The 16714-nt window shown below is 36.2% G+C and overlaps 1 protein-coding gene across 45 annotated transcripts in view; it reads left to right on the top strand.

Moving 5' to 3' along the window:
* The window catches only part of GPHN (gephyrin), a 272981-nt gene that overhangs the window by 157332 nt on the left and 98935 nt on the right, over window positions 1-16714 (top strand). For all 45 annotated transcript variants that reach the window (XM_014869451.2, XM_088167164.1, XM_088167166.1 and 42 more), the window contains 3 exons: window positions 10114-10208; window positions 12293-12359; window positions 16418-16690. In XM_014869451.2, coding sequence (XP_014724937.1) covers window positions 10114-10208; window positions 12293-12359; window positions 16418-16690 — 435 coding nt within the window. The remainder of the gene's footprint in view (window positions 1-10113; window positions 10209-12292; window positions 12360-16417; window positions 16691-16714) is intronic.

Below are 16714 nucleotides of genomic sequence, written 5' to 3'. Positions count from 1 at the left end.
TTTCTTGCAAGCTTTTTGCAGATAGACTGAGTAGTAAATAAGCTTTATTTTGTGTTGTGTGGTAATCACATACATCACTCATTCAAAGTGAACTCATCATCATCACATTCAAGTTGCAGATTTCAAAACTGAATGAAACCTACACATTGCACCTTTAATTTTGGCTGAATTTTTGGCCTGCAACTCGCTTTTCAAGAGTGAAAAATTACTGGGTTATTGTCACTTCCTACTATAAGATGACCAGTTCTTCCTTTAAAACTGAATGATGCTTAGGTGTCCAGTGGTATACTGAATTAATCCATGAACAACAAGGCTTAACGCTATGGTGTTTTTCAAACTCTTGTACAATTCATCCATTTTACTGATTTCTGCTGGTCAGCATTGGTATTCCTAGAAAAAGAATAGAGAAGGGCACAAAATTCTCTTAGATGTGTTTGTCTCCTTGGGATTTTATTTCCTGCAGAATCTTAATGAGAAGCTGCTGTTAAATCATCATTCTTTGTAGACAAGAGAATGTAGAATTTTCTTTTGACTTTAAGGTTAAAAAAGATGAATTTTTCAGTCTGGCTAGAACTGTGGGATTTTCCCAATAGATTTTACACCTTTTAGACAGTCTAATATTCTCCCCAGAAATATTTTCTGTGTTTATTTTTATTGTTATATTTTCTTTTAAAAAAAGATGATTATTGTAATTTGTTTCATCAGATACAAAGTGTGGGGCAGCTAACCTTGGGTGCTATTTGATTCCTGTGTTAATCTGAATTATAGTATTGCATCACCCATATAATTTATACAGAAATACTGTCTGATTTTTTACTTGAGTTAGTGTGCCTAGAGGTATGATGTGTAGTTTCCTGTACCTTTAGCATGAGCACATTTGCTGTGGTTGTGAGATGCTTAGCATTCAGTGTAAGAGTCCTGAGTACACAGAGCAAGAACTAAATTGTTCACTGTGCCTGTCCAAGAATCTCTTTTGCCTTGTCATTTCTTAAAAGCTGCTGCCTTTTCTCAGTGATCCACTCACACACTGCTAGTGCAAAAATCAGTTTGCTGAAAAAGTTTGGACACAGAGGGCATTTTATTAAAAAGCAAAAAGATTTTTCTGCACAACATGGTCTGCTGCTTCAAGCACAGCAGAAGAGAATGGGAGGCGCTTATATACCTGTGTTGCTATATCTGTATTAATGGAAAAGTGCATATGCTATAGGAACCCTGAGGGTTTCAAAACTGGGTTGTGCAGCTGGGAAATAAACTGGCAGAATTTGTCTATACAATGCAAAGTTGTAATAAATGTGAAATCATTGCTCTGTCACAGCTGAGTAGTGTCAACAGATGATTCAACTGGTTTTACCTAGTGCATGAAAGATATTTTAACATCTTCTAAAACTGAAAGAAACTGATGTTTTGGAAATATGTAAACATCTTCGTGTAATAGAGAGAAGATATTCTATACTGGAAGTTTTTTAGATATATATAATTAAATATAAAAATAATTAAATAATATACAATAAAATACTGTAAGCCATTAATTAAGTAGTAAAATAAAATTCCAGAGGAAAAGGTAAACTTGATATATTTAATATTCCTCATTCAGTATAGATTAGGAATTCTAATGTCTTCCACTTTAGTGCTCTGTGCCACAGCAGTCTCAACAAAATACTTTTCATCTTCTGTTTGAGAAAACTTTTCATTCACTTGTTTCCACAAGAATCTTGGAGGTAAGAAATGTGATTTGTGCCAGAAGTTTAATAGTCCTACATAGGAAATGATTTGACAGAATGCACAGTAGGTCACTTTGGCTTTCAAAATCTATTCATTTGTTCAATTCTAATGAAAGTGTCATTTGCATGTGCCAAAACTGAGAACTGTTCAGACTCTGAACACTTGAACTGTATCACTGGATGTCACAAAAGAATAATTTCTATAAATTTTTAGGTTATGGAAAAAGTACTTTAAAGTTGTTGTTGTTAGAGATACTTCGTCATTTACTTAGAGAGTAAAGATACTGTGTAAGAGAATCTTAAGAGAAAGTTGTTTTTTTGTAGTTCTTGTGTTGCTATGGTGTATTCTTGAAAAATTTTTACTTATTAGTCCGTTTTTTGTAGTGCAGAAGGCGTATTTTGGAAAAGGTTGTTTTTTATTAAATCTTCGACATTGATGATTAGAGATCTGAAGCTGTTTGGGGGAGCTGCTTAACCTGTGGAAGAATTTGACTCAAGTTTCAGAAGTGCAAATATTTCATATGCCATATTTGTTCTTGCAAAAGGTAGCAAACTTTAGGAAACATCAGACAAGATCCTCAAACGAAAAGAGTTGCACGTCTCAGTTTCAGTAGCCAGTGTGCTAGAGCTAAAGCATTGCAAAATTATATATTTATAGAAGTGAAATTGCAATAAAAACTTTTGGTTCTTTCACTGCTCCAGACACTGCACAAGTTCTTAAGAGAAAGCAGTGTACATTTGTACCTTGGTGGCCTCATTCTTCGTGTGTCCCTATGAGGGTCTCTAAGAAATAGTGCCTCCTCTTTTCCCATGATATTAGTGCCACAACAAAGCAAAAGTTACAGGTTTTTTTCTCTTATATAGTTCTAGACTTCATTGCTTAGTATACTTCCCCAAACCACAAATACACCCATTCTCCCCATACAGAAGAATCTAAGTTTGGCACTAATTTTGAAATTAAGCTGACTGCAGCCTGACTCCACTTTGGTATAGATAAATAGTCTAGAAGATAGTACACATAACCAGAAACACTGTCTGGGGTATATTTTTCTGAGACAGTACTCCCTAGTTGTTATTCCATTAGTTAATGCTCATTATTGTCTCTTCAGTAATGTAGAATTCTTTTTGGCATAGTGTAGATACCCGTGCTTATTTCTCTCATTTGTGCTGCATGAGTCTGTTTTTCAGAGAACAAAATTTTTCACTTCTCATGTTCCTTTTCTTAAAATTTTAGAGAACTATTTAAATGTTGGGCTGGATTTCCTATTTTATATTAATAGAAAGCAGTTTGAAATAACTGAGGAAAAGCTTAAAATAATAGTAATTATTAACAGATAACATTTTAACAGTGTTTTTGTATTAGGAGAATGGTTTTACTGTCTTTACCAGGAAGTCTTCAGCTGTACTATTATTGCTGAACAGAAAGGGATTTGTTCTTGCACAAAGTAGAGTTGCAGTGGGAAACAGAGCAGTTTGCACATAGAAAGAGGCCTGAAAGAGGAAGCAGGCACCTGACCTTTCCTTGTACCAAGTGCAGGGGCTTGTTTCCAGCTGTTGTTTTACCAAGCTCCTCCTGACCTCCCCACCATTGCCTTTTCACACTGGCTTAGCACACCCCTTTAGACTGCTGTCATGTACTGCATCTGGTGGGCTCTGTCTGACTTTGTACAGCCTGAATTCATTCCTTACAGTGCAGAAAAGCATCTAGGGTCGTCTTTGTTTAGCAGCTACTAAAAAGGATTGTTCTAGTGGGTTTATGGCAATGTATGGGGGCAGGCAGCATCATAAAATTAACATTGTTTTTTATGGCGTAATAATTTTATACACATTTAAGATCTTAGAACTTTGTTTAGCAATCAGGAATAAAAAAGTATTATTACCACAATATATATTAGAAGTGATATTTAGAAAATGTACATGGTTGGATGCCCAGATGCATCAATTTCATTAACACTTCAATTACACAAATAAGGCAAGCAAATCACTGATCTAGGAAGTTTATATAAATCATATGCAATCATGTTTAGCTAAAACTTTAGATCTAGATCTGCAGAAATGGAAGAATAATTTACAAATTCCACAGTGCTGTTTTTTCTAGTATATTTAGTTTAAATTTTCAACTTCTTTATAATGTATAAAATGGGAAGCATCTTCCCCCAAATGTTTTGCAAGCTGTAAGTAAAAAAGAAACTGAGTGTTATTAAGTAAATACTTTAATGAGTTTGATTTCGGTTAAAAAAAAAAGGACTTTTAAGGAAAGCTACAATGAACACAAAGATTTTTATTAACTAATATACACTTTATTTGATGATGATGATAATTTTTTTGTTTACAAAAGTAATTATCATTGGGGTCCAACAACTGAGAATTAAATATATTCATGGCTTGGTCATGCACAAATCATTGAGTTTTGTCAGAATTTTGTCTCTATTTGCTACTTGCTTTTTATGGTCATCTACACAGTGGAAGTGTTCTGACAGACTCATTCGCTGATTCTGGTTTATAAAGAAGGCAGACACTGAATTAGCTTCTGGCACTTAGGCATTAGGCTGCAATAAATGGTGTGATGCGTCCCAGTGGAAGGAGTGAGAGAATTCAGAGGCAATTTGCAGGCAGAGGGAATCATGGGTATGGGTAGAAATAGAGAAAACAGAGTCTGTGTTTAATCTAACTGTAGTTACTGCTGTGAGATTTTTATTTCTCGCACTGATAAATTTTGTAGGGTCATTCTGTGATGTTTAGGTTCTGGGTGGCAGCAGAATCACTGCAGATGTGCAAGCAGCATTCTGGCGCTGCAAAATTATTGTCGGTGGAAATGTGTTATTGGTGTGTGCAGATACACCAGTTTGTGGAGTTGAGTTTGAGTTACATTAATCAGGGTTCCATTCACCTTTGGCTGTTTGTAGATTTGAGTTGGGAGAAGAAAAAGAAAAAAAACTGGAATCAGGTCAATTAGCAGAAAAGTATGTATCAAGCTTATAATTTATAAGAGGGAAAGGCACTAGGGTAAGACACTCTAATAGGATTAGATGTGCTTTGTTTTATGTAAAAAAAAAATCTACAAAAGTCTGCGAGGACTCTTAGTAAGTGTCTGTGTGTACATGACATAGATAGCTGTGTTTAACATCCAAAATTTCCAACAAGGACATCATAATGGAGACTCACCAGTCTCAGTATGAGTTTCTTACTGTACAGTAAAATTGGCAGAAGCTGGATGGTTACTTCATGAGAAGGAACAAACACATGCATCAGGGTCAGCACTGGCCCCATGTCTGCCTAGTCACTGCCAGTCATCCTGTGAGCCCAAACACAGCAACTGCTGCTCACTTTAGCCTTGTATTTTTATAAACCTACTTTCTTTTGGTTGTTTTGATAACTGAGCAATTAGCCAAAGAAATTTGATTTTGGAAAACATAGAAGACCACAAGTCTTGTCATGCCTTACATCCATAAAATAAAGACACTGAATATCACCATACAGGTTATTGGTGACAAAGAATAGGAAGAATTCAAGGAAAGATAGCATAATGGTGAAACTGAGATGAATTCAAAATCCGTATCCAAACAACTTTCCAATGTATTGAAAGAAACAACTGCTGAAACCTGTATTTCTTAGTGTTTATGTAGAAGAAATAGATAAGGGTTTTTTGGTGGGAAGCTCTAATCAGTCTAGCTCCATGTAAGCTCTATTTTCTCCCTGCAAGATAAGAATAGGGAAGTAGACAATAAGCTGAAATAGCTGATTTGTGAATAAAAATTACTGGCACGTGTGTTGTCTCAGCAGAGATATTCTGAATAACTTTGAAGAAGGCATCTCATCTCCAGGCTGAGAGATGTACTTTTTATTCCTGAAGTACACACTTCTTACACAACTGGGTGACAGACGTGACTGACCTTTTTGTTGCATATTTGACTGATCTGTGTCTCTAGTTTTTCTCTGCTCTTCTGTGGTCTGTGAGCTCAGTTGCAGAGGTTTTATAGGTATTTCTTTGGTAAAGCCCTTCCAAGATTTTAGCTTTCAGTGGAAAGCTCAAGTAGGTAATTAAATCTTATTGATGCTAATGCTTTAGTCTGTTAAATATAAATTATCTACAAATTTGTCCATTAATTTGCATCTATAGCTCTATTATATACTGTGCAAAGTCATAGATTTTAACTTGTTCAACAGAAATAATATTTTCCACAGAGACAGGCTCTGTCATCTCAATTTAATTGAATTTATTATGATTTCTGAGTCTCATATTTGCATTTAAGTTGAAGAAGTAAAACTATATTACTGCCTAAAACCAGCTGAAGAGTATATGAACTGTCTCAGGTCGTTATTTACTATTGAGGTCAAATTTTGCTATACTTAATACCTGAAAGACAAAGATAAGGAATTTCTGAACAGAAGAGTAGTCCTAGGTCTATTAATTAAATCAGTCTGCATTAGGTATATCCTCCAAAAACTGCCTGGGAGGGCTTCCACAGGTTAGAAACTGAGCTAACAATTTATGTGGAGGCAAAGAAAGGCAGTGAAGCAGCAGAGAACTCTGTGAAACCAATTGGCAGTGAGCCATCTGTTAAGCAACTGCAACTACGTCAAAGATATCTAAAAATATACCAGTTGGTTTGGGAACATAATGCCCTAACTCCAATAAAAAGGCACTTTGTAAACAATCAAAAATGTGCTTTAAAATCACTTGCATTTATTCATATAGCAATGAAATATAAGAGGTACTACTCTCATAGATGTTGTTAGTAAATCCTATATAATTAAATTGTTTGTCCCTACTTCTCCTCTTTGGAGTAGAAACTAGCATTTTATTTCAATCCCATTGTCTCTCCCCGTGGCTCCCCCACACCCTGACACTTCTGTCATGTCTTGTCTTCCCTTTTTGCTTCTCCTGAGTTTCTTCCTCATCTATTTTCTGTCCAGACTGCCTTGGGCAGCTTTCTTTATAGAACCATAGAATGGTTTGGGCTTGAAGGGAACTTAAAGATCCTCAAGTTCCAACCTCCCCACTGTTTTCCATCCCACTCACTTCATTCACTTGCCCTCATGCTATTCTCATTTCTCCCTTTCTGACAATTCTACTGCTTGAATTTCCTGCAATTCTACCTTTCCACTTTAGCTTCCTTCTCCCCACATTCCCTTCTCCTCTCTGAACTACAAACCTTGCCTTTTTTTGCAACCTCCAAGCTGGACTTTCTGCATTTCTGTCATTTTCCTGAACTCTGGCTTTTACTTTCAAGTACTCTTTTTTCTGTGGAAGTCCTCTCTTTTACCTCCCTCTTATATGCTCCTTTCTTTGCACCAACTTATCTGTCAGGAGCTGGGGACACTTTCTGATGTCATTTTAGTGTTTTATGCAGTTTTGCTCCAGTATTTTCCACCTACCTGAGTAGGTCAGCCTGAGGTTTGAGAATCAGTGTAAAGCTTCAGTCCTGATTAAGGCATCAGTGTGACAGCTCTGAACGAAGTACCATCATTTTTTCCTGCATCTGCCCAACAGTGTCATCCCTGCTGTTGTAAGAGAGCCGAGGGCAACAGCCTTGATTTGTGATTCATTCTGTGCCAACACTATGGCCCCCTGCAGCAGACCACAGCTGGCTGGTGGTGAGACAACCAACAAAAAAATTGCCCACGAAACAAGGTTGAACAGTCTTAATTCAGCCTTGCTACAGTACTGGTAAAATGTGAAGGTGCTGAATCACTAATTCCTTAATGGTTTCCGTGGAGGCATGTCTTGGTACCCAACAGTTAACTCCTGAACTGGACACAGATGAAAACCTAAATTTGACATCTGTCTTTCATCCTTACTTCAAACAAAAAACACTGAAGTATGAGAAAACCTGGCCACAAACACTTTGGTCCATTGTTAGGTGAAATAGCTAATTTAGAGTGTGATGTATATGTATAGCTTCCCAGTGTGATGGCAATTTCAATTCCTGTTCAGGGCACACGGAAAGTTCTTTGAGGACATCCCGAAAGTGGACTATACAGTGGCTAATTCCAAGAGCAGACGTCCCTGTAACAGTGGTTTACTTAGCAGCAGCTTTTTTTGGTTCCATCCATCCAGTCAGATGCAAACATGAAAAAATGAAACGTTTCCCTTTGTAGAGGTCCATCTGCAGTAATAAATATAAGCATATATATTTTGAAACAACTATTTTTAGAAACTTGTGTTGAGGATCATACTGATGCTTGGACTTTATGCCCTTTCAGATTTTGTTGCTTAGTCTATACATTTTTAATAATCACATTGCCTGCTAGCAGTGACATTTTGTGAAGGTCATTTTTCTTCTGAAGTTGGAGAATGGACTTGAATTTCATTGAAGGACTCCCTGAGCTGCAAGATTGTTGTTTATGGACCGTCTTGCATCTTGTACTACCTTTGAAGACTGCTTAGAATTTTAACTAATGATATCTTCAAAGTGTCACTGTGCTCAAGGGCAGAAAATAAATCTCAAAATGCACTTTATATTTAAAAACAGTTTTGAATAGCTTTGAAGCATGGTATTAACTGAAATGAAAAGGCATAGATGCAGACTTGCTATGTATGCACACACAGAGAATTCTATGTTTCACTAACCTTTTCATAGTCAGCAAAGTGTCTCTTCACCATTGCAATGCCTTTATCTTCTATATTATAAAAATCATCAGGTCTATGGATGTCTTAAGAATTTTTAATGTGATTGATGATTTCATACCTCAGCAAGTATCTTAAGGTAATCTCTCTCCATGGAGGAGTTTTATTTTTGTCTACATCATTCCAAGCTCACTTCTTATTTTCTCTGTATAAACGCAGTCACTGGGTTGTATTTCTATGACTTTTCTGTTTCTTTGTAGAGGATGACAGATGCAAATACCAACATGCTATACTTGAAATACAGGAGACTGTAGTGTCAGTTACTAAATTAAAATTGCTTGGTTTTTATAAAAACCAAAGTTCCAGCTTCCCATAACTGAGCACATAACAAGTTTGCTTATTAATAAAGTACTCAAAGGTTTACATGGTAGCAATACCTTATGTCTTCTAACACTGATACTATTTTCTAATTAATTAATATTCTGATATTCCTTTAAAAAATGTCAAAAGCTAGTGACCATGTTTGAGAATATGGCCATTTGAATATCTGTACTCTTGATGGATTTGCTTTTCTTTTTCTGTTTTATTTATTGCTTCATGTAAGTGCCCCTACATGTAAGCGTCCTTCTTTTAGGGACGCCGATGAGTTAATTCTGTCATTTTCCTTCTCTAGGACTTTAATTTTCTATTTGTAAACTAATGGCTTACAAAAATACACATATGTGCTTTATAATTGGATCTTTCCCACAAAATAATTTGCCTCATTTTTTATTCTATGTCAAAGTGTGAAGAAAATTCAGCTTATTCAGGGTGTCCTTGTATTTAAGATTTTTTTTTCAATTTCAATTTTGATAGTTGTATCATCAAAGCATTATAGTTTGGCCGTATGTTATGCCATGGATTTCACAGTTTTATGGCCATTGCTACCAATTTAGTTATGCTGAATAAGAATCTTGTTTCAGAGCATGAAGCAATGTGATCCACTAAACAGCAGCTACTGTGGGGGAAATGAAGAGAGGATAGGACTGTAACCTGTTTTTAAGTTGTGTCCTAACTTAGGTGTTGGGAGACTGGACAGATTGTGCATTTGAGAAAATTTGTGTTAGGAGTAAGGACAGAAGGTTGTGCATGATTTTCCATCTGATTCCCTGTTTGGGAAAAGGACTAAAAAGACAAGAATTTTCAGACTCTGCTTCCAGACTTCTCAATGCCCACTGCGTATGGACTGCTTATGAATAAAAGCCACCAGCCTGTTTGGAACTGCTGTTTTGCTGACATAATCAAAAGGGAAGGCCTCAGCCTCTGGCCATTATCATTACCATTTTACTATTTTCCTGCCTGCCTGCTACATGGGCTTCCCTTTGCAAATTTTTTTTTTCTGTCTTCTACACAGACTGATTCATCCTTCTCATGCCTGGGAAAATCTCAACAGGAAAATGCACAAGGTTGATGAGGAAGAGAAGGCAGTTACATTGGGTCCTTTTTTTGCTTATTCTCAACCAGTTTTTCCTTTCTGTTCGAGGCAGTTGTTATTTCTGTGGTGTTGGTTAACACTTTTTATATTTATAGGGTCCTGACTTTTATAACATTCTATAGGAACCTTCACAGTGCTGCTAACAGTCCTTCATCCCAACTCCTTATCTTTCCATATTTTACACAGCTGAGAGAAAATTCTATAGCGTATTTCAGTTGAAAACTTAGCAACAACATTTCTTGCCAGAAAAAAATGAGGAGCTATTCCTACCCAATTTTTATCTGGTTTCATTTTTTTCTTATCCTTACACTTGTTCACTCAGTTTGCTATTTAATCTTTGGTTGCAGGCCACTAAAGAAGTAATAGAGCGAGAAGCCCCGGGGATGGCCCTGGCAATGCTGATGGGATCACTTAATGTTACACCTCTGGGCATGCTCTCTAGGTAAGATTATTTCTTCAAAATATGAGGTGAACTCTTTCCACAGAGTTACTTACTCTTACCCCATGGCTGTGCAGAAATCATTGAAGACTGCCATTGTTATCAGGACTAGAAGCCTTAACTTCAGAGAGGGCGCCAAATTCAAATAACAGTAATCGCATTGTCTCATTAAATTCACTTTGTTGTCTCTATTAGAGACTGTATCCTCCTGTATTTTCTGTACTAGGTTATTTGTAATATTGTTGCACTCTTAAATAGATGTCTTTTCATTTTAGAATTGTGGTGTTTTGGTGGTGAGTGAAGAATTTTTCTGTATGTTGTTCATCAGGTATTAAAATGCTTTATTTGGCAAAAAAATCCTTTTGATAAAGACAAATGTTTTGTACTCTCCTACATCTGGAGGAATATAATTAATTTATCTCTCAAAGTATCTGGAATGCATGCACAATCTATGTGGTTTTCTTGAAAGCACACACAATACTTTTGCCAGCCACACAGTTCTTGAGCACTTTTACTTACTTTTGCATGCTCTCTTGAGAATTTTTGGCAGCTCCATTTCTCTCTTGAGCCATTAGGTCTGGTTATTGGCTGGTTTAGTCCTTTTTTTATTATTGGTTGGTTGGATATTTAGCTTATAACGCTCAAAAATATTTAAAGCAGAGTGGAAGAGCCAAGAAGACAATTACTAAAGAAGCTGTCTGCCAAACACAATTCCACCTCATTTTTATTCCTCTGTGGACAGTTCTTATTTCCTTTGTTTTAAATCTGCCATAAACTGTAACCCCCATATGGGATTTGCTGGATTGAGTTTGTACTCTGTAAGCTTGACAACTGCAACAGGAGTAAATGAACACATTTCTTTCCTTCAGGCTCATCTCTGTGCTGCACTAGAGATTCCTCAGCTACCTGGAATTCTTTCTAAACTGAGGGTACATAGTGTGAAAGAAGGCAATATGAGAAGAGAGGTCAGGAGTCAGGCAATACTCAAACTGCTATTTGAAAACACCACTTCAGGCTGGCTTGAGTTTGATATTAAAAGTTCATTTAGTGGCACAAAGATGATCTCTGTGCTCTTTACTTGTGAGCATTGTGATAGCTGTCGTGGAAATACTTGTTACCCTGCTAAAAAATGTCATGCAACCAATAAATGACATTAATCACTGAAAGTTATTTGTATAAGAAGAAATCCAGAGAAGTTGGTTACCAACATGCCATGTCCTTTGGCTCAAATTTGTAACCTCCATATCTTCATATTTTAGTTTTGTCCTCTTACATTTTTCTTAATTTTGTGTCCCAGTCCTGGGTTTTTCACCTTGGCTTTTGTAAACAGTGGAAGCACTCTTTACAACCTCAAGACAAAATTCTGTAATTTAGTTTCTTTTTCTTTTTTACATTTAGCCAAAATGTTGAATAGTCAAACTCTAGACAATAGAAAGCATTCAGCACTTGAGTGTTCATTTTTACATCAACAACAAAGGAATTTCTAAAAGACAAAAAAATAAAATAAAAACTTATATCTTTGATAGTTGGTCTTGCCTTTTCTTGAGGGAGAGGGGAAAACTATTAGGAGGAATTATATATGAATTGCATAAGTACAATTTTCACTTGAGAGTTACTTCCTTCTCTGCTTTTCTTATGTTTAATCTTTAAATAAAAAAGACATATTTGAATTAATGCAAGAGCACAACTTAGTATTTTTACGTGGCCAGGGACATCATGTTTGACACGGTCAGTTTCACTGCAAAGGAGCCAAATATGACCAAATAGGGACTGTATCAAATAATGTATTGGATGCAAGTAAACAGTAGAATTAAGGGAGCTACACAGATATCAAAGATGGAAATCTAGCCAGTGTTTATACCATAAAATTAATGTTAGACCCTGTCAATCTTTTATGCTTTTTCAGCTCAACTTCTCCCAAGTTTGTTTATGAGAACATAGTCAGCAAATATATTGGAAATTAGGTTTACAAAGTCTGATATAGAATCATAGAATTTATCTTAAATTTATCTTAAATGCTTTCCTTTTGTTTTGATAGTGGAAATAGTTGCATGCAAGAATTTCAGTCTGTGTTTCTTTTATTTCAGGCCTGTGTGTGGAATCAGAGGGAAAACTCTCATAATTAATCTTCCAGGTAGCAAGAAAGGGTCACAGGTAAGAAATATTCTTACTGATCTGCTAGGAAGGAGCTATGATGAGCATTTCTCCTTGTTTTGAATGGTAGAAAGTGCCCACTATAACAAATTTTTCAAAAATGAATTGAAATGCATATTCATGTAAGGTTGCCACACCATCACTCCTAGCCAAGGACCATACAACTCCAATGTGATTGAAGGTGCTGTGTGACCAGGACATTACATGTAGTGTAAGAGAGCACTCACTTGAGCAGGCAGTGCTAATTAAGAGTCTAATGATCTCTTACAATTTCTCTTTCTTATCTAATTAGCTGTACCTTATTCTGGGTTGTCTCCAGCTTCCAAGAAATCATTATTTTTCACACAGAAGTAAGAGGAATGCACAGTATATGGTAGAACTTGCTGGAGCATTCACAGTTTTGATCAGCAAGAGGGAAGAAAGGGATCATAACTTTAAGAGTTTGAGAATGTTTTTAAATCTTCTCTGTATGGGTGTATCTGTCTTTTCACCCTTTATACAGTTTGTTTTCTTCCTGCATTTTGCTCTGTTTGGACAGAGAATTTAGAATTTTGCCTTTATTCATGTTTTCTAGCTGTCTCTATAGCTGAGAGGAACAGAATTAAACTCCAGCAGAGATTTGTGTGTATGTTAGTAAGACTTGATCTTTCACTAATTTCTTTGTAGTTAGCCGATAGAAAAACAATCTCCACAGAAATACTGCAAAGCTGAATAGTGATCTGTACAGCCTGATACAAAACTGCTGAGGAAGGTCCCCCATCAGTCACAAGAATCTATTTCTTCAGGGCTCAGACTACATCTGGCCTTGTTAATAAATGTCTCTACCTCTGGCCTCTCAGCAAAGCATACCTGGCACACATCTCCTGGACCTGTGGCACCCAGGCACGGAGCAGGCAGCACTAACGTGTTCAGCAGCACAGCCCTGAAGTTGCTGTTTCTTAGCCTTCTGTCTGGAGATACAAAAACAACATTTATGTGGGCTGTCACCTGGAAGTTGAAGAGGAAATGTTCTGAATGCTGTGATCTTTAGCAGCCTCCATGGGGTTTCAGATACACTGTTGGCATGTTTCAGTTCGAGGACTCAGTGTGAGCCCTCCTATGATTCTAGCATTCCTTACAGCTTTTCTGGAAATCTAATGAGACTGTAATTTAAAGGAAATGTAAAAGCCTTCAAAACACACAAGAGGCATTGAAGGATGGTGAAGTGGGAGTATATCTTCTTGAAATTCTTCCAGTTATATGTGAGAAATCATATGTATGTACATGTATTTAACATAGCAATGGCCTCCCATTTTAAAGAAGTGATGCAGCAGTAAGAAAGTTATTTCACAAGTAAATACTTCTTTTACTGAATTAGGAGAGAGATGAAATAGCCTACAATCTCTAATGCTTTTTATTGTGTTTAGCAGCGCTCCTAGCCCACAGAAGCAATTTTCGTTTTCTGTCCTGAGGCAATCAGACTTTGAAGATAGGTAAATTGCAGAAAGTGAATGAGGAAAAGAAATGAAAAAGTATTAATAAGTATTTTAACAATAGATTGATACAGGGTGAGTAATAAAAAAGGTCATTCTGCTGGAAAAGAAAAAAGTCCAATGATTGCATCATGCAAGCAAGCTTCTGATAAACTGATTTCCTGTCGTTATGATACTCTGCCCTGTCACGATTTCTTTTAGTATGAGACATATGTAAAGTCTCAGATTTCAGCAAAGACTTTTAAGATGAAGAGTGGAGAAAATTGGTCCATAAAAGGCTGAATCTCAAGAACCAAAAACGACAGATTGTCACCAGGAATTTCACTCATTTTTCTCTTTTACCACTTGCTAATTTCCTTTGCATTGTATAAATACGATCATATGAGAAACTTATATGAAGCTATGAAATTGCAGCAGTATACATATTTCTCTAATAAAATATTAATGGAAAATGGCAGCAGTGTAAATGCTTCATCTCAAAAATGGACTGCATGCCAAACATGTTTTCAGCAGAGAGCATTTGTGTGACTTGTACCATTGAATGCAGATCTGCAGAAATCTTCCAATTTTGTGTTGGATTTTTTTTTTAGTCTTGCAAAAGACAGTTGATGTTATGAAAGAGGGCAAAGTGTGAAATGATCAGCTGTTTATTAAGTCTTTGACATTTTATAATTGTAGTAGCAATTGCCTAAAACAAAGAGTTTCATAAGTAACATGAGGTTTTAGAGGATTTACAGGGAATTTGTGCATTAATACTCAAGCCAGCAAGACTTTATTTGAGTGCTTGAAGGGGGGAACATGCTTTTTGATTAGTCAATTATTAGTGTATTTTTTCACAGTTATTGGTCAGTTCAGACATTGTTGTTCTTGTTTCTCATCTACTTGAGATCTGCTTTGCTAAAGTAATGATGATTGTGTGCTTCATTATTTTAAGCCATTTTAAAAGTAATACTGTGAAGGCACAAAAACTCTGCAGTTTGCAGTTACATTTTAAGTCTTTATTATCTTTACAAGTATTTTTTATATACATTCATTATATACACCATTTGTACTCATCTGTTTACTTCAGTTCTTCTCAGTGCCATCTTGAATGTTTAAAGAATTTATAAATCTATGAGGTAGTCTGACTTACCATTTATTACTCTTAAAGAAGCAACTGAAAGATGTGTTCTTATTTAGAAGCTTTGAAATATAATGCTTGTGAGTCATGTTTTACTTACAAAATGGAATATATAAACTCCAGTAATTTCTGATGGATTCTTTGCTTTTTATTTTATGTAGTTGTGTTTATTTATTGAAAATATTTATTTCATTGTCTATTTATGAACTTACTATTATTATTTATTTTCTGGATACTCTAAAATATCAGAATACATTTTAAAAAATCTTCCTATGCTTGAAATAAAATTGGAGGGCAACAAAGGGAGCAGTGCCAGCTTTGTCTGTCAGCCTGTATGTTCCTGACTGCACTGCCATGGCAATTTCTTGTGATTCTGCCATCATTTTCCAATGCTTAAATGTTTATATGCAATCTCCTCAAATGACATAAGGCAACTTTTACTTGCGGTGCCTGGGAGAAGAATGAGAGACAAATAGTAGTCACAAATTGAATGAGGTAGCTTCCAGATGAAAAAGAAAACAAATGCAAAACGAAATAAAACAGGAAAAACCCCCAAACGCTTCAAGGGTAATTAAGTATTAAAGCATGTTGTCAACAAATCTTATGGAATCTCTGTTCTTGGATTGTTTTTCAAGAATTTACTGAATAAGCCTTAAGAAGCCTGAGTTTCATACTGACCCTGATCTGAGCAGGAGCTGCAGCACATTACATCCTGAGGTTCCACTTTGATTTCCTGAAACAGCAGCATATTTTAGCAGCATAGGCAGCTATATGTATGGTAGCTACCTGTATGCCCATTAGGGAACAAAATGTCTGCAATTTTGCGTTCTCCAGCCACATAAAACAAACTTTCTAATTGTTTTTAATTATAGATTATAGATTATAGAAAAAGGAGAGGTTTGAAAAATAGCTTGTTTATGAAATTTTGGGGTTTTTTAGTTGCATGGCATTATAAAGACATCATTGTAGTTTGTCATTCTTCCAGTATATAGAATAAGTCCATGAATAGAAATTTATATAATTATATAAAAGTGTAATTATGGAAACCCTTATGGATTGTTCTCTAATTGTGAGGGAGCATAATAGGAAAGATTTGAAGCTAGTAAACCATCAGGGATATAGTGTTTTTCTTCTGCATTTTTGTAGCATTCTGCCAGTTGCTGTGAACTGTTTCCTATATTACATATTCACAGAAATGTAACTCTTGTTTTCAGTAGTAGCTTCATTGCAGTAGCCCTGTTGTGCAATTTACTGTTTTTGCATGAAAAAAAGGCAAAATACAGAATATTCGCCAGATCTGTTTCTGAGTTCGTTTATCTTTTAATAGCAGTTGCATAGGACATGGTCGGTTTTATTTATGATCAGGTGCAAAGATGCATCTAAAGCCCCCGTATATTGAGAGAGTACACTGATATTTGCATGTGCAGGTAACTTTTCACAGCGGTTTCTCTTGTCGTTCTGCGTAGGAATGCTTTCAGTTTATACTGCCAGCCCTACCTCACGCCATCGATCTCTTGCGGGATGCCATTGTCAAAGTAAAGGAGGTACACGATGAGCTGGAAGATCTGCCTTCACCACCACCTCCTCTTTCTCCTCCTCCAACCACCAGCCCTCACAAACAGACAGAAGACAAAGGAGTGCAGTGTGAGGAAGAGGAGGAAGAGAAGAAGGATAGCGGAGTTGCCTCAACAGAGGACAGTTCTTCTTCACACATAACAGCAGCAGCCATTGCAGCTAAGGTGAGTCTGGCTTCTTTCCTTAAG

This window comes from Sturnus vulgaris, chromosome 6 (assembly GCF_052056855.1).
Source record: "Sturnus vulgaris isolate bStuVul1 chromosome 6, bStuVul1.hap1, whole genome shotgun sequence".
NCBI lineage: Eukaryota > Metazoa > Chordata > Aves > Passeriformes > Sturnidae > Sturnus > Sturnus vulgaris.
Note: the sequence above shows the minus strand (reverse complement) of the source record. Positions and strands in the feature narration are given on the sequence as shown.